General features: G+C 42.8%; 1 protein-coding gene across 2 annotated transcripts in view; it reads left to right on the top strand.

Moving 5' to 3' along the window:
- Nucleotides 1–815: 815 nt before the first annotated feature.
- The window catches only part of LOC119454164 (uncharacterized), a 29,707-nt gene continuing 4,972 nt past the window's right edge, over nt 816–25,550 (top strand). Inside the window, exons 1-6 of one of the 2 annotated variants that reach the window (XM_049667130.1) lie at nt 816–964; nt 18,509–18,627; nt 19,436–19,474; nt 19,946–19,978; nt 20,643–20,742; nt 23,464–23,576. In XM_049667130.1, the coding sequence (XP_049523087.1) occupies nt 895–964; nt 18,509–18,627; nt 19,436–19,474; nt 19,946–19,978; nt 20,643–20,742; nt 23,464–23,576 (474 nt within the window). In that variant the 5' untranslated portion in view covers nt 816–894. Of the gene's footprint in view, nt 965–15,886; nt 16,014–18,508; nt 18,628–19,435; nt 19,475–19,945; nt 19,979–20,642; nt 20,743–23,463; nt 23,577–25,550 lie in introns of those variants that run through there. The other variant, XM_049667129.1, reaches the window with a different exon arrangement.

Genomic DNA, 25,550 nt, shown 5'->3' with positions numbered 1-25,550 from the left:
TGGACTGAATATGCAATGAATTCGTTTCAGGTTGTTTTCTTCTCGCCTTTAGTTTAAAACAGCCCTAACATAAGAAATAGCAAGTTCGGGTTTCCTGCGTTGCTGAAATTTGCGCAAACGTTCGAAGCTGGCAGCGTTTTTCACTTTTCACGAAGAAGTGCATGAAGAAGACTGACACTGTGAGACTCATTTCAACCATTCTATATATTCTCGTCTATCCCCAGTGAGATGAATGTTAACGTACGAACCTTTGCCATATGTTTCACCAGGAAGTGGGTGAACCCTACAGAAGAGTGTGCAAAGAACAAAGAAGCACTCATACATGACTTCCTTATAACGTGTACTTCTCCACGTGCGCCAGCCTGGAATATTTTAGAGCGTCATACTGCACGAAACTACTTGATGGCCTTGAGGGAAAGTTGACGTGCAATGGTAGAACGGCTGCCACTTGCGTCACCAGCGGTTCGTGGAGCATGTGACAGCTACAGTCATAATCAAGCGAGTCGTCCATTTGATATCTACATGCATTTAAAGTATAGCAGTTTTTCTCTCAAGTTAAATCAGCTCTTTGTTGAGTGCCTGCTTTCCGCATTACAGTAAGCAAGTGAAATCGCCTCGTATTATTTTACTGAGCATTGGACATCATGCAGGCCGAGTACTTGTATATAGATAAGACGGCGTTGATGACGCAAAGCACTGATAATGAAATGGCAGTCGGCACTGCGCCTGCAGAGACACGTGTGACTTTCAGGCCCTTTAAAGATATCGTAGCATTCTGTAATAATACGCCTTCTCAGTTCACTATAAATAGGCTCAAGCAGCCGCGGTTACGCAGACGAATTGGCAGTCTCACTAGAGAAATTGCGCCTTTTCCCGTATAGGCTGATCCAAGCCATGAACTTCGCTCAAATATTCCTCGTGGTCTGTCTCTTGACTGCCTCGTGCAGCTTTCGGGCTTGTCACGGTATGTATTAGTTCTTGCTTTCAACATTAGTTCCTGTAATTTTTTCTTGATGTATTCGCAAACATCTGTTTTCTGAGCAATAGGCCGAGGTTAAGAAGAGGCTAGAAACCTGCCTTTGTTGTTTATTTATTTATTTATTATTTGAACCACGATCCACATTCTTATCATTAAAATAATGACGGTTTCATTTTAGGTGACTCCTGTAATTTTTATTTGTACCTGAAGCTATTAGTGGACTATTTTTCGGCACTTCCGCTATGAGAAATTGAAAGCAAACCGGTGGAAAATGGAAACTCGTTATTACTATTATTATCCTTCTGTTATACTCGCTGCAGGAAGAAGGCCTCTGCCAGCACTCTCCAAATACCCGCGTCTTCTCTCCTAACATCTTCACGCCCACGAACACTTTGCCGTAATCTATTGCGCTTTATATTCCTTAGCACCTTTCCCGTTATCCACAATAAGCGGTATATGACCTGCTCCACAGAACTTATTCCTCACATTCCCAACTAGAATATCAGCTCACCGTTTTGCTGTCGGCTCAATACCCGTGGATTCCTATTCCTCACCGTTATGCCAGTACTTCTTTATTTCACCGCCTGTTGCTGCTCTTAGCTTTTCTGAAGCCTGTTTGTTAGCGTTCATGTTTCATCCCCATGCAATAGTACTTTTAAATCCGGTGATGGCAAATTTTTTAAGGCATAACGAGAAGCTGCCGGTAACAACTTGGGAGTGACTGCCCTGTGCGCTCTGGACTTTTAATTCGTCTAGAATATTTGTTTTCGTATAGTGACTACATGGTCTAAGTAAAGGTTCTTCTGCACAGCCTATAGAGACTGGAACCCAGTAACGAACTCCGGTTTTCCTAACATAAAAATAAACAATATCCACCTTAACAATAATTACAAAGCTTTGCGTTGCTTCGCCAGTAAGGTCATCAGTCATTTGTCGCAGTCATCGGCAGCGTTGCTGAACAGGACAGCGTCATTTGGAAAGCATACGCAGCTTAGGTGTGTCCGTTTATTGTCACAGCTAATCCTTTCGAACGTGACGTCTTGTATATGTCTCCTGAGCAAGCAATGAATAACATTGCGCTCATTTTGACCAGGTACATTGCACTATGATTGATCTTTGTTTAAGCGCCTTTCATGAGAAGGATTATGGCCGCTGTGGAAAAAGCTAAAATTTTCACGTATGCTTCCTCTACAGCAAAATTCCTTAATGAGTGCTGATATCTGTACTTTCGTAGAAGACATAAGTAGAAGACTGTGCTAGACTATATATAAATACGATGAGTTTGAGTACCACTTGAAAACTAGAGAAAAACAGGAGGGGGCAGCACTTACCTCGCCACATTTCCCTCTTTCTATCCGCCTCTTTTTTGCGTCAGGTTATTATGCGCTGCATTAGATCGCACATTTTGTAATTTATGGCAGCTATAGAAAACTCTTGGCTATATTCCGCCTATTTCTGAATTCCTTGATTGACGACATGGATGTGATTCATTGTTGCGCGTTATTTTCTAAATTATTTTCAATATGAAGAAGACAAAGGTATTGTTGAACATCCTGGCAAGAGAACGAGAATTCAGGATCACCAGTCAGCCTCTAGAGTCTGCAAAGAAGTATTTTTATCTAGGTCAAATAACTACAGGGGCCCCTGACCACGAGATGGCTATTTATAGAAGAATAACGTTGGGTTGCAGTGCATATGGCAGGCATTGCCAAATCCTCACTGGGAGCTTACCACTGTTGCTGAAAAGGAAAGTGTACAATAATTGCACTCTACCGGTGGTAACGTATGAGGCAGAAACTTGGAGCTTAACAAGGAAACTCGAGAACAACCTAAAGACCGCACAAAGAGCGATGGAATGAAAAATGTTAGGGGCTAACCTTAAGAGACAGGAAGAGAGTGGTCTGGATCAGAGAGCAAACTGGGACAGCCGATATTCTGATGGCGATTAAGAGAAAAAAAATGGAGCTGGTCAGGCCAAGTAATGCGCAGGAGATATAAACGATGGACATCAGAGTTACTGAATGGGTACCAAGAGGAGGGAAGCGCAGTTGAGGACGGCAGAAAACTAGGTGGGGTGATGAAATTAGGAAATTTGCAGGTGGAAATTGGAATCAGCTTGTGCGAGAGAGGGGTAATTGGAGATCGTAGGGAGAGGCCTTCGTCCTGCGGTGGACATAATGGTAGACTGATGATGGTGAGGATGATTATGATGATTTTCTAAACATGACTTGTTGTCTGTGTTGACTAAAGAGCTCCACTCGTTTTGTTTGAAATGTCTACAGTGAATAATTTGTGCAAAAGTGAAAGGAAGTTATTGGACACATAATTTTAATTCATTATTGCATCCATCGTGTACTAAAGCCTTCCTCCTTTAGATAGCTCGCAGAGCGCTTCCAATATCTTCCCTTGTTACACATCGAATTTGTAACTCATCTTTGACCCTATGTTAAAGAAAGCTGGGTTTTACCGGCAAAACCTCTTATTATCAGGCACGCTGAAGTGTGATTTTCCCCGGAATTTCGTATTACTCGTGTAAAGCAGGCGCTTCCACTGTATACAGCCAAAATATGCAAAAACTGATGTTTCACTAAGCGTCACGCGCATATATAAGCACGCGAGCCTTCCAATTTCCCTAAGCCGTTACTAGATGACACTATAGCTGTACTGCCGACGTTGTCATTATCGTCACCACGTACCGCACTTTGCACCGAACCGATGCTTATCTCGCCGACTCCTACGCAGCGGCACTCGTTAGGCCTAGCTGGCGGGAAGCCTTGCGCAAATTCGCTCTTATGTTTGTGCCAGTATGCCACATCGGAGATTGGCAGCGAGGTCACGTGCACTGGTTGGACTAATTCCCACGTGCGTGACTAGGAGTTTGGGTGCGCGGGCGATCAGCTGTCAACTGCAACGAAGCTCTGTCAAGCTTGTGTGAGGGAAAACTAGACGAAATAGCATAATTTTGCGCATGGGTATCACGCCAATAAAGCTCAGTGAAAATGTTTTGAAATGCAGCCTAAACTGACTGTGTCGAGGAGTGAAGGCTGCGTTCACAGTAGCTACACGACGGCCCACCACACCCGTCAGGCTATACGCTATCGGTGAAACGGAAACTTATCCGACGGGTTAGCTCGAGCGTCTACTAACCAAGCGGTGGCGTCCTCTTCGAACCCCAACCCCTCATACTATCCCTCACAAAATCACATCAATTTAAATGTCAAAGACATCCTTGCACATCAGCGCGGAGTCCGCAGAAAATACCCGCCGCCTCACCCACAACTTAGCGGGGAAGAGGCCGCCGATTGGCGTAAAATACAGACCGGGGTATTCCCCCATCTAAAACTGCTAAACGCCATGTATCCCACCCGCTATAGGGCCACGTGCCCTTGGTGCGGTGCCATACCTACACTAATACATGTAACTTGGGAGTGTACTAAACACCCTCATAGGCCAACTAATTATTTCACAATGGAGCAGTGGGAGGCACAGCTCGCCCGTTCCGACTTGGCAGGACGAAAGTCCTTAATTAGCCAGGTCAGGCAGGCGGCAGAGGCCAGTGGGGCCCTGGACTGAGGGGCTCCGACCACCACTGCTTAAAATATTTTCCAGCCAAATAAATTTTCTATATATATATCCGCCGCCTCGGCCTCACCAAATTTCAATCAAATTTTATTTTATTTGAGTACTAGACTGAGCAAAAGTCTGTAAAATAATTTCCACTGTGCTGGCGCCCTTAAAAAAAACAACGAATAGGTTTACTGTACCATTTAGTTTTTTTTTTCAGACAGCCTGAGTACTGGAAAATCTTCGCGGCATTGTCCGTCGGTGACCTTGTTATGCTGATAGTCACCCGCCACTAGTCGCGTTATTTCCAAAGCAGTCTCAGTGCAGTTCGAGGCTTCAGTAAGTAGCCATAAGCCTGCCTCATGTATTGTTCGCACGCTTTAAAAAACAAAAAGAGAACAAGGATAGTGCGGGCCTTAACAGGACTAAATACGACCATTGTGACCACTTGGTTTTCTTTATTCCGCATCTAGTGCACACTGCACGAATGTTTTTGCGTTCCATTCAAACTGGAATTCAGCCGCAGAGGTCAGAATCAAAATCCGTGGCATCGTGCTCAGCGGCGGGGTTTTGCCGATTAAACATTGCGATTGCCGATGTCACATCGCAGTTATATTAACGCGACAGCGTTAACGGCCCCATGTCGCAGAAAATCCCGTGTCGGTGCTGGCGTCGACTGGCGGAGATGTCGTGAGCGAAAAATTTCCGTATCCATTCAGGTATATGTATATGCCACGCCGTGCTATATGGCATGCGGTGTACGCGTTATATTGCCACACCATTCTATCCCTAAAGTTGCTCCTAACTTGTCTTACATTCTTGACAAAGTTATTCCTTGGAATTTTCGGAATGACACCCTGCAAATAAGTTTCGAGAAACAAAACACCGAGGGTGCATGCCTTTCATGTTAGATCCTCTCAGACAGAAATATTAAAAGTGCAAAACAATAACAGAAACCTCAAAGTGATGTAATTTTCTGGCGCGGCTGTGCACGCCCTCCGGGCATGGCCCACGCAAGAGGGTGCGCTTTAAAAAATTAAATTGTGGGGTTTAACTTTACAAAACCACGATCTGATTATGAGGCACGCCGTTGTGGGGACTCCGGAAAATTTCGACCACCTGGGGTTGTTTAACGTGCACCTAAATATAAGTACACGGGTATTTTCGCATTTCACCCCCATCAAAACGCGGCCGCCGTGGCCGGATTCGATCCCACGACCTCGTGCTTAGGAGCCTAACACCATAGCCACTAAGCAACGACGGCGGGTTAGAGGCCGCGTTTCTTCCAGAAAGCTCGCCTTCGTGCGTAGCATTCACCACCAGAATTTCCCGGTCAACATTACGGTTACATAAGCTGCAGTTACCGAGAAGCGTGATAAGCAGTCAGGGATCTTTGAATGCCATCGCGTTCCACTCTTAAAGGCGAAGCTTTAGCGTCCTGCAAATTTTTCTCCACGCTGATACTTGTCTGACGCGGACAGAGGGAGGGGGGGGGGGGAGGGGTCGACTAAATTCTCTGTCACTCCCGGTATTCATGAATCGAGGCTGTTGCGTATACTCATATGCTCATAATGTCTCCTATTCGATACTCATCAGCCACTTTTACAAAATGGGAATTTCCGTTGGCTACCGGTCTTCGCTAATGACAACGTTGTCTAGACGACTGTTACTGAGCTACTACACGTGCTACTGCCGTGTCTACACAGTAGAGTAAAAAAAAAGAGAGAGATTGAAGAGTGAGGACGAAAAGAAACATCCTTCAACTCTGAAACATTGAGAGTTGTGAGGCCAATCAATTTTTTGTTCTCCGGTGATCGATACCGGTGGCTGCTTCGTTACGTGCCTGTCCTGTGGGCACTGGTTCTGTGGGACGCCATGCTACTGTATCGTAACCAGGCGCACCGATCATCGATTTGCCTGGCGAACGCGGTCAGTAGCCCCAGGGCTCAGGTGCGCACTTTATCTGCTGCATTACACCCGGGAGTCTTTCGCGCCCTCTAGCACAGCCTACATTTTTATATTTTTCTCATGTTACCAGTGACTGCACTGGTTGATTGGCTGCTTAGCTCTTTACCGACAGGCTGGCACGCGGAGTCTTCTCCGATCACTGTTGGATGATACCTCCTCGGCCTCAATTTCTTTCCTTCAACATTTTACAACCGTGCAGATAGTTGAAGAGGATTCTGTCAATAGACACACAGAGTGACAGATGAAGTGCCAACCGTGGCGGAAGCAGAAAGAGTAAAGCAACAAGAGAAGTAAGAACGCCCGACAGAGATGTATGCTTCTTTGAATTGTTTATAATAAAATTTCATCAAGAATACCACGCTATAAATAGCACTTACGTGCAACTGCTAAGCAAGTAACGTGTCACGCCAGCCTTGCATAGCTATACCAATTATTTTGAAGAAGTTATGTTCTGGTTTTTATACCGCCCTTTTTCAAGGATGACGTCCCATTCTGAGCACTGTAGGGCACGTATAAACGCAGCGAGATGCATGCTGCAAACATATTGCCTTGCCGTGAAGCACGCCTGTACCGTTGTCCGAGCTGCTACACACAGCATCTCTAAAATTGCGTCGAATTGCGTAAGAGAGAGAGAGAAGTTTAATGATGCGAAATGCAGAGAGGTCGGCCAGAGGTAAATTCCTCTAGCCAGCTACTCGGAGTTGGGGGAAGGGGAAGAGGGAAAGAAAGAGGGAAGAAAGAGGCGCATGATGGGTGACTGCCCTAAGTACGTGGAAGAGCGTCAAAGGTTGAAGAATGACCTTACGAGTCTCGACAGCCCACCGTTGTCGGAGGACGTTATTTTAGGTCCTTGGCCAGACAAATGTCATAAGCTACCTGATAATACTTCAGCTTGCAGCTTATGCACTTAACCGCACAACGACTTTGTTCTACCTCTCACTCAGCTCCCCCTCAGCGTTGTGCGCATGAACCGCTTGTTGCGTTTTAGAATGCAAGTGGGCGAATTCGCACTACTCTGTTTGCGTAATGCAGTCTCTGCAGCTGGGGTGTCGAGTAGTCTCATTTGCTGACTAAGTTGCTTTGTTATAACAGAATGGTGTGGATGCTGTTATGTGCGGATTCTACCCCACACATCTCTTTATACTTATGTTGTTGATACAGACTACAGACAACGCGGCTCTAATGTATTCCTGTTCTGGTAACTATAGTGTCCCGTATAGGTATGCTGCACAGCGGCCCCTGCTATGTCATCGCAATTTCTGGTCATATTTATCAGCCAAAGTTGACTACATACACTTAATTCCTCGTAAGTTCAAATCTCACTGCTGATTCGGTGTTTCGCCGTTCATCACTACTTTTTGAATGCTTACAATATTAAAATTTTGAATTGCTAATGTCACTGATATTTAAAGAGTACTGTTACTCAAACCTTTAAAAACAGCACATATCATTACCCCAAAAATGATTATTTTCTATTTATCTGGGGAGATCACCTCCATAATAAGCATAAGCGATGAAAACAAAAAAATAGTTTGCGGAAACTTTTTTTAGCAGTGGGGAGGAGGGCCGGAGGGGGAGGGAACACCGGCAAAATACTGCAAGTAGGTTTTGACCCAAGCCACCTATGGCTGAAGTTCGAAACTTTACCGACATCCCTCGTCATACGTGAAGCATAGATTCACATTTTATTTGCTTTACATTCCATGTGTGACATCACTGCAGTCGGAGATCTTGCGCCAGTCTTATCTCCGCTGACTTCGCTTTCATAAGAACGCGAGTCGCGGGCCGAACTCCTTCTACGTCGTCATGTGTTTCGACTCTAAACCAAAAAAAATGATACTTGCTGCCGGTCATTCAGCGTTGGCCGAACACCTTTAGCCAGAAACTTCGTATTCAATACCAAAACTCAGGAAGAAAATGTTCCTTTCTGATACGTTGCCTGTTAAGAGAGCAATGGTTAAGAAAGTATAGCTGCTTATAGAGCATTGACCTCTCTAGCTGGTATATATATTGAGGAGGAGGAGGACAGAAAGGTATAAGGCAGTGATGTTAACCAGAACAGCGTCTGGTTGGCTACCCTTCGCTGGAAGAGGGTAAACAGGGGAATGGCAAAATCCGAGAGAAAGAATGAAACGAAGAGAAACGAGCCTGCTCTCAGACCAACGGTACGTACCACACAGACAAAGATGTTCACAGGCGCCAGTCAACGTCAAGATGCACAAAAGTGCCTTCAGGGACTCGGGTGTCGACGAGCTATGGGGTCGGTGTTCGAGTAACACGTACATGTACTACCTGCGATCGTTCAGTCGTAGCAATGCCTTGGAGAGTGAATGTCTTTTGGACGGAAATACACATTGGCGCAATAAATGTTCGATGTATTCTTAGCTGGCGCATACGTCACACGCCGCACTCTTGGTCATTCTAATCAGTGTTGTGATAGTCTTCGGGAAGGCCACTACAAACTGTAGCCGGCATAGAAGCGATAGCTCACGTCGATGAAGCTCGGTTGGTGTTCAGAGCTCGAACGAAGGGTTTAGTTTGCTTAACCTGCTGCACCTTATATTTGGGGTATTCCACTCTGCTAAAGAGAGCATGTGGGTCAGGGCACAAAGCTGCCTTCCAGCCTCTGTAATATAAAGAGGAATGGGAACGTTGTGTTGTTCTTGATGTGACGCTCGGGTAGCTATGTCTGCGTGATATTTTCTACAGATTCCACAATGGCCTGGTAAACATTGTAAAATACCTTCATGACCGCTTTGTTGGACCTTTCGGTGAAGTTTTGCGATATCGTACATCAGCTATCCGTGAGATCTACGTCAGAGAACTGACTGCATACCATGTATATCCGCTCTTGAGTCGGGAAACATAGACCCCTTTACCAGAACTTTCTGCGTCAGTGAATTGACGTGAACTTCGCAGAGCCGTGAGTACTGCAGACGTAAAAGTCATGACTTGTAACGTCTTGAATTGCAGAGTTACTGCTCTTGTGGGTATAAACACAGAACCGCCAGAACTTTCCGGTCTAGTTGATCTTTCTGTATAGATGTGTTCATGGTTCTCGTAATTCTCGTACAACATGATTTAGCTGAGTTATAGTGCTGATGGTTTTACATCTGAATTTTTATGAAGTCTTCAAATTGGGAGGTGTATGACAGGACGGCACAAATATCTTGGAGGAAACACCGGCCCGACCGCAGGTGTGTACCGCGATGTAAGCAAGGCACAATATGCACGGACAGTTGCACTATATGTCGTGTGGGGACTTTCTACGGTGAGGGATAAATACCATTGCCTAAAGGGCGTGAAAGACGGCATAAGCAAGAACACGCGCTGTTTAGACTTCGATTCCTGCTTCGTTTCTTGCTGCCTTGCCTCCTATTCAGATATTGCCGACGGATATTATTTTGTACCTGTATACTCTGGCCATCATCTTGCAGTGAAGTGTTATATTTGGTTGGCGAACACTAACCGTAATTAATTCGCTTTCCCATGTCTGCTTCAAGATGGACCCGTTTATTCCAAAGTAACATAGTATAGCCGCACCGATGAGATGTAAAGCAGTGGATTTTATCATGCACCGAAAGTTCTAAATTCCAAACCCGTCCAAGTTATTATATATCTGAGATTTAGGGTGGCGCCCAAATCCGGCAAGAAGAAATGAAGCTTTCAGAGCCACTAGGCTTACAAGTTGAGCGCAAGCATATTTATTTGTTTATCTAGTGATACTGTTGGTTCTACCTAGGGCCAAGATAAAAGTCGTAGATTATATTATGAATGAAATAGACATTACGCATCTTTCGCCTAGGAACAATACAATAGCCAATGAGTAGAGAGAGAGATAAAAGCAAAGGAAAGACCAGACGGCAACTAGAGGATATCTTCAGTTCGCTACCGTGTGCTAAATAACCCAGAACGCAGTAGTAATGAAACAGAACTAACAGCAAGAATTTTTTTGTTTTAGCCCATAAATAAAAAAATAATTGTCTGAGGTTCGATGAGGTCATGAATAGAATCGGAGCACCACAGTTCTTAAACACAATGGTCTAGACTCCGCGCCTAACACTACATGATTTCTGAATGAAAATAATGAAATGAATGACATAATGAAATAAGATTATAAATGCCCACCCCATCACGCAAAAAACCCTTCGGCTTTGTCAGAACATAAAATCACTGAATCAGGCCAACCTATTCCACAAAACATTGGCAGTTAATACACGCATAATTCTGGGCAATAATAAAAATGTAGTGCAAGTGGTTGGAAGGTTGGCTGTGGAGCCGGCAATGTTAAGAATGTGTAAACGAAAAAATAGTGAACGTAGAAACAAAACCTGGCTTCTACAAACCTGAAACCTGGCGATGTTGAACACGTGATCTGGCAATTTTGAGGATTTTGAACACGTTATGTGGCAATTGTCAAAATCAACTATAAAGAAAGGAAAAAGAAATACCGCGTAGCAGAAACTGAGTTGTAGCTTCAACAGTATTTTGATATCATTGTGCAAAACCTTCGTGCAAAAGTTCGTAATCGCACCAGGCAAGTCATGCTGCGCAACAGAAAGAAATAGCCATAGAGCGACCGCGGCTGTGCTGGGAGCGTAACATCACAGCATTTACCCATTCATTACAGTTCAATTAGATTAAATCAACTTTACATGAAAACATTTAAGATAGACTCGCGATACATAGGTTCATTAAAAGTGCAGAAGTGTTGTCATTGATAGTCGCCAACAACACAGTCATACTTCACGGGGGACGACGTCGCTGCACAACACCTGCCGCCTCCGTTTCACCGACAACATATGCTGTCTCCGCAATGTAGCAGCTGATGTCATCCTCGTGATTCACAATGCAGCGCTGCTTGAACATGAAACACTAGGTCTTTTTGCCCACGTGGCATTTCGCAACCCAGTTGCAAAATTGCACTAATGCAGGTTTGCACTGATGATTTCTTTCCCGGCTCGAAGAGGCTAACTGCGGCTGCGTTATAACTGATACACGTGAACTACTATGAACTTCGTCTACTTGCACATGGAATACGCGAAAAGACCTAAAAGATTATCTGTATTATTGCCCATGGCACCTGTATTTTTGCAGCAAGAGACCATCAGTCAGTTGTATTGAACTATTATAAATGCTCTACATCAAAGCACGTTTAACTAAATCTGTTACCGCTTGCAATCATGCCTGATGTTTAGCTTAACTGTAATTCAGTTAAGCATAATCTCTTTCGTATAAACACAGTATATCAGCTTTTTTCCCAGATATCGGTGAGCCAGGCTGTTTTTCAGCGTACAGAGATTTTCTTGAGGTTCAATAGGAAGAAATTCGGCTTCAAAAGCTCAGCTTTATCCTTGGCGGTTCGAAAATTGCCAGGCTGAGAAGATAATAAGCTGTTTCTGAAATCAGAGGCAATGACAACGGCACCTTGTGCATTATTCTACAGAGTGATTGTTTTGCGCAGCATCAAATACATTACAAAAAAAAAACGCCAAGCCTAGCAAAGTATGACACAAAATAATATAAGCTTTCTTACTTCGATAATGTTCAATGGTTTCTGCATTTTATACGCCGAGAGAGCACGTAGCAATCCTTCTGCAAATACTTCATTTTAATGGTCGTTACGTGCTGTATTTTGTGCAATACACCACAGAAGTTGTCTATATATATTACACACGCCGCAAAAGATCATTTCAATAAAATTTCTCATTCAACATTTGGGATCAGGACAATTATGGTATTCCATATTGATTGTCTTATCAGTTTAGTTCCGTGAACATAAAAAAATGTTTTCGGCAGTGAAATTTGCATTAACCGATTCATATTCGCGACTTAAATTAAGAAATTATCAAAATACAGAGTTAGAATTATTTCTTTTCCAATCAATGATTCCTATGTAAGTACCACAAAGCAAGAACAAAAATTGACTCAACTGCAGTTGTCTACGTAATGCAAAGCATTCATGATTTGTAGAGCATGGTTGCATGAATAATGTAACTTTTTAGTAGTGAATGGTTAGATGTAGATTATATGCTTAGGGGCTTATATTTATCACAAATTTCACGTAAGGCTTGCAATGCAATATACAACATTAAAAGCAATCTAAAATACAGTCGCCCATTCTCTGTGGGCCCTGGGTCACATACCCAATGTCGACAGTGCACTTACACATTGTACATGCCTTGTGTACATATCCCGTGCGCATATCCAGTCACCCCCGGTGGCACATAATTTTTGACTGCACTGTCACCGAGATGGGTCTGCGAACACGGCGATATACACAACATCCCCGCTCACCCGTCCACCCGTCCATCTGACGGCCCACCTGACGGCCCACCTACAGGCCCACCTGCAGGGCCGCCTGTAAAAAAGCGACTGTATACGAAGAAGGCTTCACATTAGTAGTATGAAACAGCCATACATAGGTCAGGCAACTATGATGACCTACATTAATGGTACTAGTCCCACCCTAGTATAATGGTGGGGACTACTAGTATCAATCTATACCGGAAAGTACTCAGGTCCGCGTCTGTCCCGCTAATTCAAAGACAAATGTGAGTCCGATGGCCGGCGTCCCAGGAGCGGATCCTTCCATAATAGCGCCTTCACAATGGCTGAACCCCTGCCGGAGGGCTCAATAAAGACCAGTAAACAGGAATATGCTAATTCATGTAGATGTACCTTCCCCCTAATATATTCTTTGCATATCGCTCTTGGGTGCTGATCACGATGACCTCTATCAGTAACACGATGAGCACGAGACGCATGAGCGTGCGATAGAATAATTTTCTTAAATTGAGCGTGCGGTTTAGCAAGGTCGTTCTAGACTTTTTAACACGAAAGTGTTTTATGCCGGGGTCCACCAAGACTTCACTGACGTATTTCCGTCACGGAAATACGTCACACGAACATACACGAACATAATACAAAGAAAGAAATGAGAAGAAAAAGTTCCACAAACATGCAAAATTTGGAAATCGAACCCACGACCTCTCGGTCCGCGACGATAGATCGCCGAGCGTTTAACCCATTGCGCCACAAACGCATTTGCAGAGAGCTACACAGACGCGCCTTATATATCTAACACTCCTCCGTGTACCCGCGCTCTTGCTCGGGGTGGTGCCGCCGCCTACGAGCAGAAAAGAGAAGTACTGCATTATGACACTAACGCGCACCGACAGTGAACGCTTCGGTGGTCTCAGCACTACGACGCCTCGATGCCAGCATTCGAAGGGACGCTGGCATCAAGAAGCACTACCAACGCGTTCTCGCAGAAGCACTACTAGGTGGCGTTCACCGTACTCAGCACAGCGGAGCGTGGCCTCCGCAATTAGCTCTGAAATTGTGTCTGAAGTTGATCGCGGAGGCTGCAATTACGACGCGCTATACGCGCTGATTTGACTCGGTGACGATTCAGTTACGTGCTTCGTCTTTCGCGTTGTGCTAGCGTGTGCAGCGTAGTGCAGCTTCCATATGCACGACGGTTGCTCATGGTCATCGACGTTGGTAGTCGTGATGGAGGAGACGTGCCACCAGGCGTCAGCGTGGGTGCATCAACGCCTAAGGGCGCTTTAGCCACAAAACACCAATAGACATTATATATCAATGTGCAATAAACATTACTTCTGTGAAGACACGTTTCACTTTCGTGTTCTATACCGATTCCTATATAAGAGGGATCAACCACATTTTTTTTAGTAATCTCAGAGAGTGTGCTGAAGTCCTCAGGTGATTTCTTGGCGGTTTATTTTTTCTTTTCTTACCTTTTCAATATTTTCTGTAAAAAATGTATTGTGCGTTTTCGACAATGATCCTCGATCTTTGTTATAATAATTGTGTCTCTTGTTCATTAGCTACAACTTATCGCCTTTTTTCCCCACGACATATTGGGTTATCTAAAATTTTTATTAAGAAAGAATTAAGAAAGAGCAAAAAAAGACATGGTATCAGGCCTTGGGCATAAATGAATTTGTAAACGTTGTTGCTGTTTATAAAACTGAAAAGGTTCGTGTAGACAGGTTTGCTTTTGGTATTGCCCTATTCTTTCCCCAAAAATTTCCGAAAACATTGCTTTATATTTTTGGTGAGCCGAATTTTTGGCCTGCCTCCCTGAGATTTGTCTTGGTTTGATGCAGCTCGACTTCTGACTGAGAGATTATACAACCGCTGCGTATTGGTACCTAGTGTTTACGGATTACCATGTCATCAGAACGGGCTTTATACAAGCTGTTACACCAAATATAACATACCCGATGATGACATTTCCACCCACGAAGCCACCCGCAATGTTGCCGCACGATTCGCCACTCATTTAGACCCAAACACATGCATGCCACATGCATTTAGTCACAGGCACAACTTTGTTATTCCTATCCTGGGGTAAACTGGCACATTGAGACGCCTGACGTGCGCGTCATGGCGCATACACCATATACATGAAAAAGTGAGAGCGGGCTATTTTCCCCCAAACGTTGCTGCTAGAGCTAGTGCTTCGAGAATAAATGAATACGTGGTAATGCATCGCCTCCGAGATCAGCATGCTATACCCAGTGAAGTACCTTTCTGATAGGCCTGGGTCGGCTGCGGAAAGGGTGTGATGTGTGTTCGTTGTAGTAGAATAGCAATATAAATGACAAGTTCTAAGCTCAAGTTTGCGACAAAATATATACGCACAGGCGCTCGTCTTGCTGTTATGCCTGCTCTGGACGGCGAGGTGGTGCCGCACAGCATCCCCCCAACCTGACGACGCATCAACTATACAAAAAAAGAAAAAAATAGAGGAACACTGAGCCAAAGTATAAAACAAAACAGTTTAAGCTTGGCTTACTTCGAAAATATTTGATAGTTTCTGCTCAATTTTGTGCACTCTATAGCACACACCAATCCTCGTGCAACTGTATTGGTATATTTGTCGCTAAGCGCTCTATTTTGTATAAATGTTAAAGAGAGCATTACTGAGTAATCCAGCACATGTACACTATACCCACTGTAAAAATTATATATTTCGCATTCAGTTTAAGGAATAGTACATGTTAGTATTCGGCAATAATTTTAATTCGGTTGTTCGAAAAATGCATAGAAATGGTTTCGTGACAGTAAAGCTTACGTAAACCTTCAAAAATTTATGAGGTAAACTAATAATGAGGAAAGACACCCTAGGCGTTCTTTCTCTACCTATCCATCACCCCAAAGTGAAAAACAAAAGAAAGAGCTGTCCCTGTTGTGTGTTCGCAATGAATGTTTTCTTTTAGAAGCGAGCTATAAGAGATCAACACTCTAGCCAATGCGAACATCCTGATCACGTGCCGTATACCTCACGTGCTCAAGCGCTGCACATACATACAACATGTTGATTGAACTCTCCAGCAACCTTGAGGGAAGCACTTGCCCTCCCCTGGTACAAACAACTAAAACATGTCCGATCACCATTCAGGGAAAATGTTGGATGCATGGCTTCAAAGCCATGAAGCAGTTGCCGCGGTTCATCCCAGCATTCACAAGGGTAATTAACTTTTTCCTCTAAACTTCAACGGTGCTCTATATTTTTGTGGCGGATTGCTCACGTTGCCTGGAAGGTAGGTAATCACACTACTGACTTGACATTACCTGTCTTCCATCATCATTTACACGGTAATGACGAAGACGATGATAACGAATCACCATTTTTTGGCAACTCTATTGGGAACGATCATGCGTACGCAGCTTTCAGGTGCGACACTTAACTTGAAGCATAATCCTCGTTTCTGTATAAATAAGCAGCCGCTGCTTGCATTAAGCACAAGAAGTAACAGACTACCATGTGCATACTGCCTCACTCCAGTAGAAACATGTCCATCGCAACAATCTTACTCATGCTCTGCATTGTCACGGCTCCAGTGGTTACTCAGGCTAACAATGGTACGTCTACTTTTTTAAGATTCACGATCACTCGCTTCCTTTTGGGACCTTTATTGAAAAATTTGATGACTGGTGAAAAGGCGCGTTTTCTTCAGGTTGTGAAAAAACATCAGGAACTACTTTTACAGCGAAGCGCCTGGAAAGGTTTGTATGGAACTTTTCCCAGTGAACGGGAAAGAATGAGAGGAATGTTGGGGTTCTGTGGTGCAAAAATTGAAGTATGTGGGATAATTAAAGGCTTAAAAATTCAAAGCGCTTTTTTTTCTTTTTTTAGAGACGCTATATGAAATGTGCAATACGTTACCTCAGTTGTTTGCGTTTATTTGTTTGCTAAATGAGTGTTGTACGAGGAGAGCCATATGTGACAATATCTTTATATTTCAAGAGGGTTGAGGGCTGGGGTGGGGCAGGATTATGCATATTATTGGTGACGTGTACACATTTCCGGCTACATGGGAAAGCCGCTCGGCATTGTGCACATCACTTCTTTATATCGCTTTTAATCACAAGAGCAGCCTCTGAAGTTTAAAGTTGAATGATAAGCTCACACAAAATATGAACGATTCTGTTTTCAGCTTTCTCACCATATAATGTTTATAAAATGCGCACATGCATAGCAATGGACGTTTTGAAATTTACACATTAAGAAGTGGTGGAATTGTAACTGTTTATATCTATCAGTCTTTATAGTTTGATCGAATAACATTCAATATCATTAAAGCATAAATCGTTGAGCGATCTGTACAATGTGGTTCACCATGGAAAATATTTTGTTCAATATATTTTCTGATGAACATAATTTGGCTAGTTTAATATGCATAAGACAAATTACCACAAATGAGCAAAATATCGTAGCAACAGTCTTTTCACTGAAGTGATAATTTTCTGCTTGTGAGTGAGACTAATGTTTTCCAAAAGTGGCATTTAATGTTAACTTGTTAATTTAATGTCACTTGTTAACAGTCGAGTCTAAATTACACGAGGGACAAAATTTCTAGAATCGTTTACCACGAATTCTTTTGTAAAATTCCTCCTGGCTGTTGCTCAAGCTTTTCGTTTTGCGTTGCTTTTGAGTAAATAGGCGAGACATCACAGACCTTCTTGAGGCTCGGCATTACATGGCCTGCCCAGCTCCATTTGCTCCGCTTAATGTCAACTATAATATCGGCTATCCCAGTTTGTTCTCTGATCCACACCGCTCTCCTCCTGGCTCTTAACGTTAGGCCTAACATTTTTCGTTCCATCGCTCTTTGTGCGGTCCTTAACTTGTTCTCGAGCTTCTTTGTTAACCTCCTAGTTTCTGCCCCATATGTAAGCACCGGTAGAATGCAATGATTTTACACTTGGCTTTTCAACGACGCCCTCATGCGCCTCGTGAGCGCTGGCTGAAAAACGTTCTTCCCATATTGTAGAACACCATACAGTAGAACACCTCATGCGCCTCGTGAGCGCTGGATCGTGAGCGCTGGCTGAAAACGTTCTTTCCATATTGTAGAACACCATACACTAGAACAGCATACTCTAAAGAACCTCCAGTTTTTCTTTAAATATGATGAGCATCGAGGCATCCATGTATTCTGACTGTAGGTTGTGAATACGACAACTCTTTGTATCTAAAATTTTCTATACTTTGAGGAACAAACGATCGGTGTACGGAGAAGCCCACTGCCGCCAACGGTCAGCAATGCCGTTTTCAGTGAACGTTTAAAATTTGAAATCATTTATAAAGCCGCAACTTCAACTGTGAAAGCTAAAAAAAGACACTTTTCGCAAGTTTCTAGCTTTTTAAAAGAAGTTGAGTGAAATTTCTATGAAGTCGTACCCATTTTTAGAAGGTCGAAGTAATTTCGGCGCAGCTTTAGACGCATTTCTAGTGCTCCATCGGGCATGTTATTTGGAGCAAATCACAAGTCTACTACGAAAATTTGTCGTTAAATTCAATATCTTTAGTAGCGTAATTGCAAAAAAAACACAACCTACCATCGTCCCTTAATGTGGGCAAGAAGCTCAATATGTGCTAATATCGAATTTAAATCCAATCTCGCGCACAAGATGATACGCCGTAGCCAACATTCTTCAACGATGACGCAACATATGCAGGCGAAACCAAGCCGGAAGCTCGAAACGATGGCACGACCGCAACCACAGGGACAGAAAGCGAATACAACGAGGACAACTGTATAGAGATCACGCTCCCAAACATTCTCCAGATTGATGAGGTGAGGTGAAGAGCATCTCTCTTTATTGTAACATATGGGTCAGCTGACTGTTATGTCTTAACGTGCATGTAATGTCATAATGTACATGCACAGCGAAATACTATGATTTCTATAGAAAGTGCGAATAATTCGAAGTTGGTTAATGAAAGGAATGGAGAAGTACAGTGATGCCATGGATATTATGAAGCCGTCCGAATTATGTTATTTTATTAAAAAGGTTTTACAAAACAACAAATATGGCGTCGCTGTTGATGATGAAGCCTTTTTGTTTTCTCGTGACTATGACTGACTAAATGTTTACTCGGAATATTAGTATTACGCACAGCGTTACAGAAACTAATTGGTCATTCTGCGCAGTGCCCGAAAGTAGAGCGCACTTTATACGCTCACCAGCCAAATCTACAGCAACTCACCCACTAATTCGGTCTCCGCATAGGCATATGGAAGCGGGGCTCCCGTACATTATGGCAATTCTGGAGAAGTAACAAGCATCAAAGAAATAACTTTTTTTTCATAACTGGACAGCCCGCTTTATAAAAGTGCCATATTGCGTAAGGCTTTCCGAAGTTATGTGTTTTACGAGCTCTCGGTGCCACTTCAACTCAGAAGCTCTATATATTTATGTAAATGCATTTAAACCGCGAATGTGCCCATCCACGAGTGCTCGCCTAACTTGAGTCGTGTTAATTCATCTTCTGGCGAAATTTAATAACTCACTGAATTGTTTATTATAAGGTGTAACACAAATAAACATATTTTCATTTCATAGTGTTCAGAGGTATATTTACATTGATGATGTTTATTGCAGTGCCTTGGAGATAACCTCAACCTCTGCAAGGGAAAGACAGTACGTACACTTGACGCATGACTGCTACAGTAATTGCACAGAATCAAGGCTTTCCTAATGCTGATAATACGGTCATAGCAGCTAGACAGTGACACAACGTAGCAAGCTTATGCTACGTTTAATGCTTAAAAGCACAGTTTGCGGCAATTGTGTTTGCGGACGCTGCACTTCCCATGACCACAAATATATTAAGCTTAAAACAAGCAGATATTCTACACGCATATTTAGAGTAAACTTATGATTACAAACTTGCTAATCCTATTTAATATGCGCATTTTGCATTGCCTATGTAAACTGTTCCTAAAGGAGATTCAGTATGGTAATTTAGTATGGGACGTATTTCGAGTCGTATTCTACAGTGTCCAGGTAAGCGAAATTCTAGAAATTTCTGAAGAAGCGTTAGCTATAATTACTATTGCAATTCGTTTTTGCTATTGCAGCCTTTTCTCATGTAGAACCTTGTTTTTGCAGACTCTCACTGAAGGCGTCTTATCTTTGGCAAACGTAAGTCTGATACAGTTTCAATAAGTTCATCTGTGAATGCTCCTAGTTTTCTAGCACATTTAGGGTGTTGCGATCATTGCTGTAATAAGAAGAAAGCATTGTGAGAACTGCAGCTATTTCAAAAAAAAAAATTATGGGCATAAGAACACAAGGCAAGAATCAAGAGATTCCAATATTCCGTTGCATTTCACGCACGCAGCTTCAACTCAGTCTTTGACAGTGGTGGTACAAGTAATCGAAATAACTTCAACCAAGCGTTTTTTTCCAGGGGCATATATATATATATATATATATATATATATATATATATATATACATGATTCGCAGTGTACCGCCGCCTATACTGTGCTGCTGCCGGTTCCAGGAGTCGAAAATTCGGCTTTTGCTGCCAAGTATAGCGCAAATGCTACTCACCCTCCCAGGCGAATAATTATTTTCTTGTAATAAAAGAGAACAGAACATGCGCGGTTGTCATTAAATGGTAGCAATACTTTGCGAGAACTACCGTTACCATAGTCATCCTGGCAACACGATCGCTTGTATTATAAGCATGAATAAATAAGGGGAGCGTCGTAGTTGCGCATTGATAACTAGGTGCACTAACTGTATTTTCAAACAGCACAGTGATAGTGTTGTCAAGGACTGGCCATTTTTTTTCTTTCAGTGCACCGTTAGCGGCGTTGTTAGGAACTTGAGTCTAGTAAAAGCCCTGGTCACCGTGAAAGATCTGCTGGTGGCCCTCCTCGGCAAACTCGTGCCAAGCTGTAAGTTAAAATTGTTTCTCTTTTTCTATAAAAACGCCGACTCGCGCATGAATATTGGCATATTGTAAATACTCGAACAGTTTTGCGATGCATAGCTTCGCTATAATAATTGGCAACTACGTAGCAAATTGGATATATCAGCAATATAATACCAACATGGACCGATTGGTACATATTGAATTAAAATATAGTACATCGCATGGGACACAACGAACAAAAGAAAATAAAGAGCTCTTCGTCTGTTTCGTTGTGATCGCCGTGAGTCATGCTCTGTTACTGTAATTACCATATGCCAGAGCCATGTACGAACGACGAAATGTCGCTGGTAACAGCCCATACTGATTTTGGAGGGCCTCATGCACGTCATCATAAATAGGCTGTATATTTTATCAGAAATTTAGAATGATAAGTAGTTGTCTTAAGCGATATTATTGTAACTTGAAAAGTACGCTTCTTTTGAGGATGCCTGGAGTGGTCTTCCGAAAAAAAAAGTACAACAATGGTGGCATCCAGCGTAGAAAACTGGATGCGCAGCGTGTTGCATAGTGAGCACTCGAAGTATACGAAAATGTGTTTTATTTCTTAAAAGCTAGAGATTTCAACTTTCAACTTACGAAGTGCCTTCTTGTCCATATAAAGACTTGATATGGGGAGTTCTGGTATTAATACGACACCGGCAAAAAAAGACGCAATATATTGCAATAAGCCTTTGTCGGCTATTTTGCGCTCCTCACTCGTGACTGAGAAGTTGTAGTAATAGCAAATTTTGCGTCTGTCACGCCACCGATCAGGTTTGCTGTGTTTCGGCGATGGAGTCCATTTCATGCTTAAGCAATGAGTCACGACTGCGAAGTAAATTAATTTCAGTATTCTTTACTCACCATCATAAGGAATTTTATAGGACGTCGGTCATGAATAGTTTATTTTGTGGAGCCATGTTCTCCCTGGGCGCGCGGACTTCTCTTCCGATGAAAGCTTTATCCAGCCAGCTCTGCTACGAGGGATCGATAAGGCGCAGTGATCTAAGGAAACATGGCATCAATTTCGTGTTGTTGATCTAGGTGCTATAACGTACATGTATTCCAACATGTTTCTATTTTATTTATGCAATCAGCCCTCCATGACTGGTCAAACATTTTCGGTCTAACCTCATTTTGCCGGTCTCTCAGACGACGTCGCGAAAACGGCGAAAAATACCCAAATACCCTTCTCATATGGCGTGTGCGCACTGATGGTGCATGAATATACCAAACAAAAAAATATTATTTCTGATTCCAAACAACTTTTCACATTAGCCCTCCGGTATTGGTCAAAAGCTTTCGGGCAGGGCCCACTTCGCCTGTCTGTCGCATGACGTCACAGAAACCGCGCAAACTCACCACATCAAAATGACGTGTGCGCATTGAAGACACATTGTTATGCAGAAAAAAATGAAAATTTACTCGGAATAGCCGTATTCTGCTCTGTTCCGAAAGGAATAGAAGACGTCTGCCCATCGATTGCACTGGCAGTGGCTACTAGGAGCTGTCGGAGATAAGTGATTTTTTTTTGCATATAATAAACGAATGAACGTGGCAGTATAACCTTGTCGAGCCCTTTCAGTACAAATACGACATCGCTCTTCAAACTGTTATTCGCTAAGGAATCCATTTTAGCGGCATGTTTCCCCTTCCGTTGGACGCCGCCGTGATTTTCGACCAGCCACCAGGTGAAGACTAGGTGAAGTGGGCCAATCCTACACACCGGCATCACCCTCGGCATCCAGTTATCTATTTTCTCGGCGCTAGTTCAGCCCCAACGAAACCATCTCCCCTGTCTCTGTGCTCCTCACCACCAGTCAGCCAATTAGATAAGAAAAATATGTCAATGTAGGCAATGATATCTGTCTTGAAGGCAAATAAAGTGACCTCATATAGGCGAGCAGAGCATCTGATTGGGTGGTTCAAACTAACACTGCGGGTCACCGACCGATGCATGCGTTAGGCGGTTAAGTAAATGTTATGTTAATACATTGAAATAGAAACCGATTGGACTAAGTTTATGTCATAGGGCCCCAGGTATTACGATATCCACTACGGGGAGAATGCTATTCCTGCTCTTCATGAACTCTTGCGCCCACGAACCTATCTACGTCTTGAAAACTGACCTACGACATCTTTGGGAAATAAGTGATAAGTAGCTCAGGACGAAGTTTCTAAGAGGAATAAACACTGGGAAAAGAGAATCGTCAGAAAGAGACGGGAACTAGGACTGCGTGGTGAGCTCTTATTTGCAGCAGATCTGCGGTGGTTGACGCAAAAATGGGCGCAAAAGCGAAAGCGCACAAAAGAAACAAAGAGAGAGAAAACCAAAGAGAAACGACTGCCTCACCCTTTTCTCATCCCTGTGTGCTTTTTCCGAAGTACTGGAGAACATTGAATGTTTTGCATGGGGACACTCGATCCATAGTCGAGCGGCTGTATTGTTAGTAGTTGAAATTTTTCTGCACTTCGCAACAAGTCAAAAGAGAAAATTTCGAGGTATCCAAAATTGCTTGGCATAGCATTATCATTAGGTGCAAACTGTTAATGTGGTTATCTTACATGTGGTGCCAGCTAAGCAAGAAGCTTTTTAGCGACCGGCGTCAGTAGGCGCTTCAGTGGGTTGTGATGACTAGGCTAGCTTTTTTTCTTTCATGTGCTTTTTCTCTACAAAGTTTAGAGCTACTTTCTCTATTTTCAGTGGGCACAGTATTGAATGGATTGGACCTGCTTTCTCCGCTTGCAAGCAAAGATATTAAGGACAACGTCTGCTACGGAGATATAAAAATTACCGTTCCTAACAGCCTTGGAAAAGTAAGTTTAGCTGTCTTCTCACATTTTTAAGTAATAGTGCACAATTACAGCTAAGGTAGGTGAAAATAAAAAAACGCTCTCTCGACAAAAGTCGCTGCAACATAGCCTCTATATACACAGTACATAACATAACGAAAACATTTTGATTTAAACCTATTAGTATTACAAAAACCCATATTTGGCCTTACATGTTTGCATCAAACGTTGCTTATGGCAAGTGAATAAACCAGTATTGCGAACAATACATGCACGTTCACAGCAAAGTTAGGGACAGGAATGAATCGGTCACCTCGTAAATAAGCCTTGAGTCGTTGGTTGTGTACTTTTTGAGCGAAAATATTTTGACTTCACACACACGCACACACACAAACACACACACAGGCACGCATATATATATATATATATATATATATATATATATATATATTTAATAGTATTGTTTCAATGACTTCAAAATCATGAAAGAGTGAGTTATTTTGCTATTGTTAACTGTTGAGCATGCTTGACTGTTGCGCAGTTAATTATTCTGTAAGAAGAAAGCGCTGATGATTTTCGTTAAAAAAGAGCCGATAATACCGGACGATGCTTAGTAATCCCCTGAGAACTGAAGACACATTTTAAGATGCAATTGCTTTCGACGTCGCCTCTTATTACCATATCGTATGTTACTAACGTGAAAGCTTATTTGATAATTTATTACTTTGGATAAATGCTGAGCGCAGAAAATTCATACATATGAAGAAAGTAAGAATGTGATGATGTCCTTTGTCGTATGAACCACTTTTATTCGCCTAAGGAAAAAGGCGAAGTTGTGGAATCATGTGTTCGGTTGGCATTTTGATGCTGCACGTAAGATTTTAATGCAGACTGGCGGTATTCGAATATCACTTCACGGTTTCTGTTCTCGTTTGTGTCGTCGTGAGGAAAGGTCTAGATCATCATCATCAGCGTATATTTATGTCCACTGCAGGACGAAGGCCTTTCCCGGCGATCTCCAAAAATCCCTGTCTTGCGCTAGCTGATTCCAACTTGCGCCTGCAAGTTTCCTAACTTCATCACCTCACCTAGTTGTCTGCCGTCCTCAACTGCGCTTGGTCCACCGGTTATCCATCCTACGCGTTACATGGCCTGCCCAGCTCCATTTTTTTGTTTTAATGTCAATTCGAATATGGGCTCTCCACGTTCGCTGTGTGATCCACGCCGCTTTCTTCCTGTCTCTCAACGTTAGGCCTAACATTTTTCGCTCCATCGCTCTTTGTGCAGTCCTTAACTTGTTCTCGCGCTTCTTAACCTCCAAATTACAGATCTTGATCAACGTAGTGTCAATTTTCACAAAATCTGCTAGCAACAATATGCCTAAACTACTTCCATACAGCACAGCATGCATTCAAATTTATAAGCATGATTAATCTATAATGTATTCCTTCCGAGCTAATTTTGAAATAGAATAAAGGCAAGGTGCCCAGGAAATCTCATTGTTGATCAAATGAGTTTGCTTAGATGCCACGGCATAACTGGCACGAAGAGTGCGGACAAGAACAAGACAACAGACAAGAAAACACACCACTATCAACTCAAGTTGATTTGGAGCCGAAATGAATATTTATACAAAAAGTTAACCGTGATTTAGTGGTTATAAATTCTGGGCAGCTGCACGAATGGAGCCTCAAAGGAAACCCTGTAGACGCTCCGTATTCAAAATATTATAGTGATAAATGCGCGAGTAATACGTCTATTTATTTGTGCGCGGTAAATTTGCTTTTTTGAAGTAATATTTGTGATTCCAAATCGCATGACCTCACGTTCTTGTTAGTGCTTTTTTATGTAAGATGGCCATGCACACACTTTTCTGCACACACAGATTTTCTTTTCACTCAGAACAAACTTCAATTGGTAGCGGGGCTTATCCGTTTCTGTTTTTCTCCTTCTGACTGTCCGCATGCTTCTCACCTGCTATACTATGGCAAGATACTC

The sequence above is a fragment of the Dermacentor silvarum genome, chromosome 5 (genome assembly GCF_013339745.2).
Source record: "Dermacentor silvarum isolate Dsil-2018 chromosome 5, BIME_Dsil_1.4, whole genome shotgun sequence".
NCBI classification, from domain to species: domain Eukaryota; kingdom Metazoa; phylum Arthropoda; class Arachnida; order Ixodida; family Ixodidae; genus Dermacentor; species Dermacentor silvarum.
Note: the sequence above shows the minus strand (reverse complement) of the source record. Positions and strands in the feature narration are given on the sequence as shown.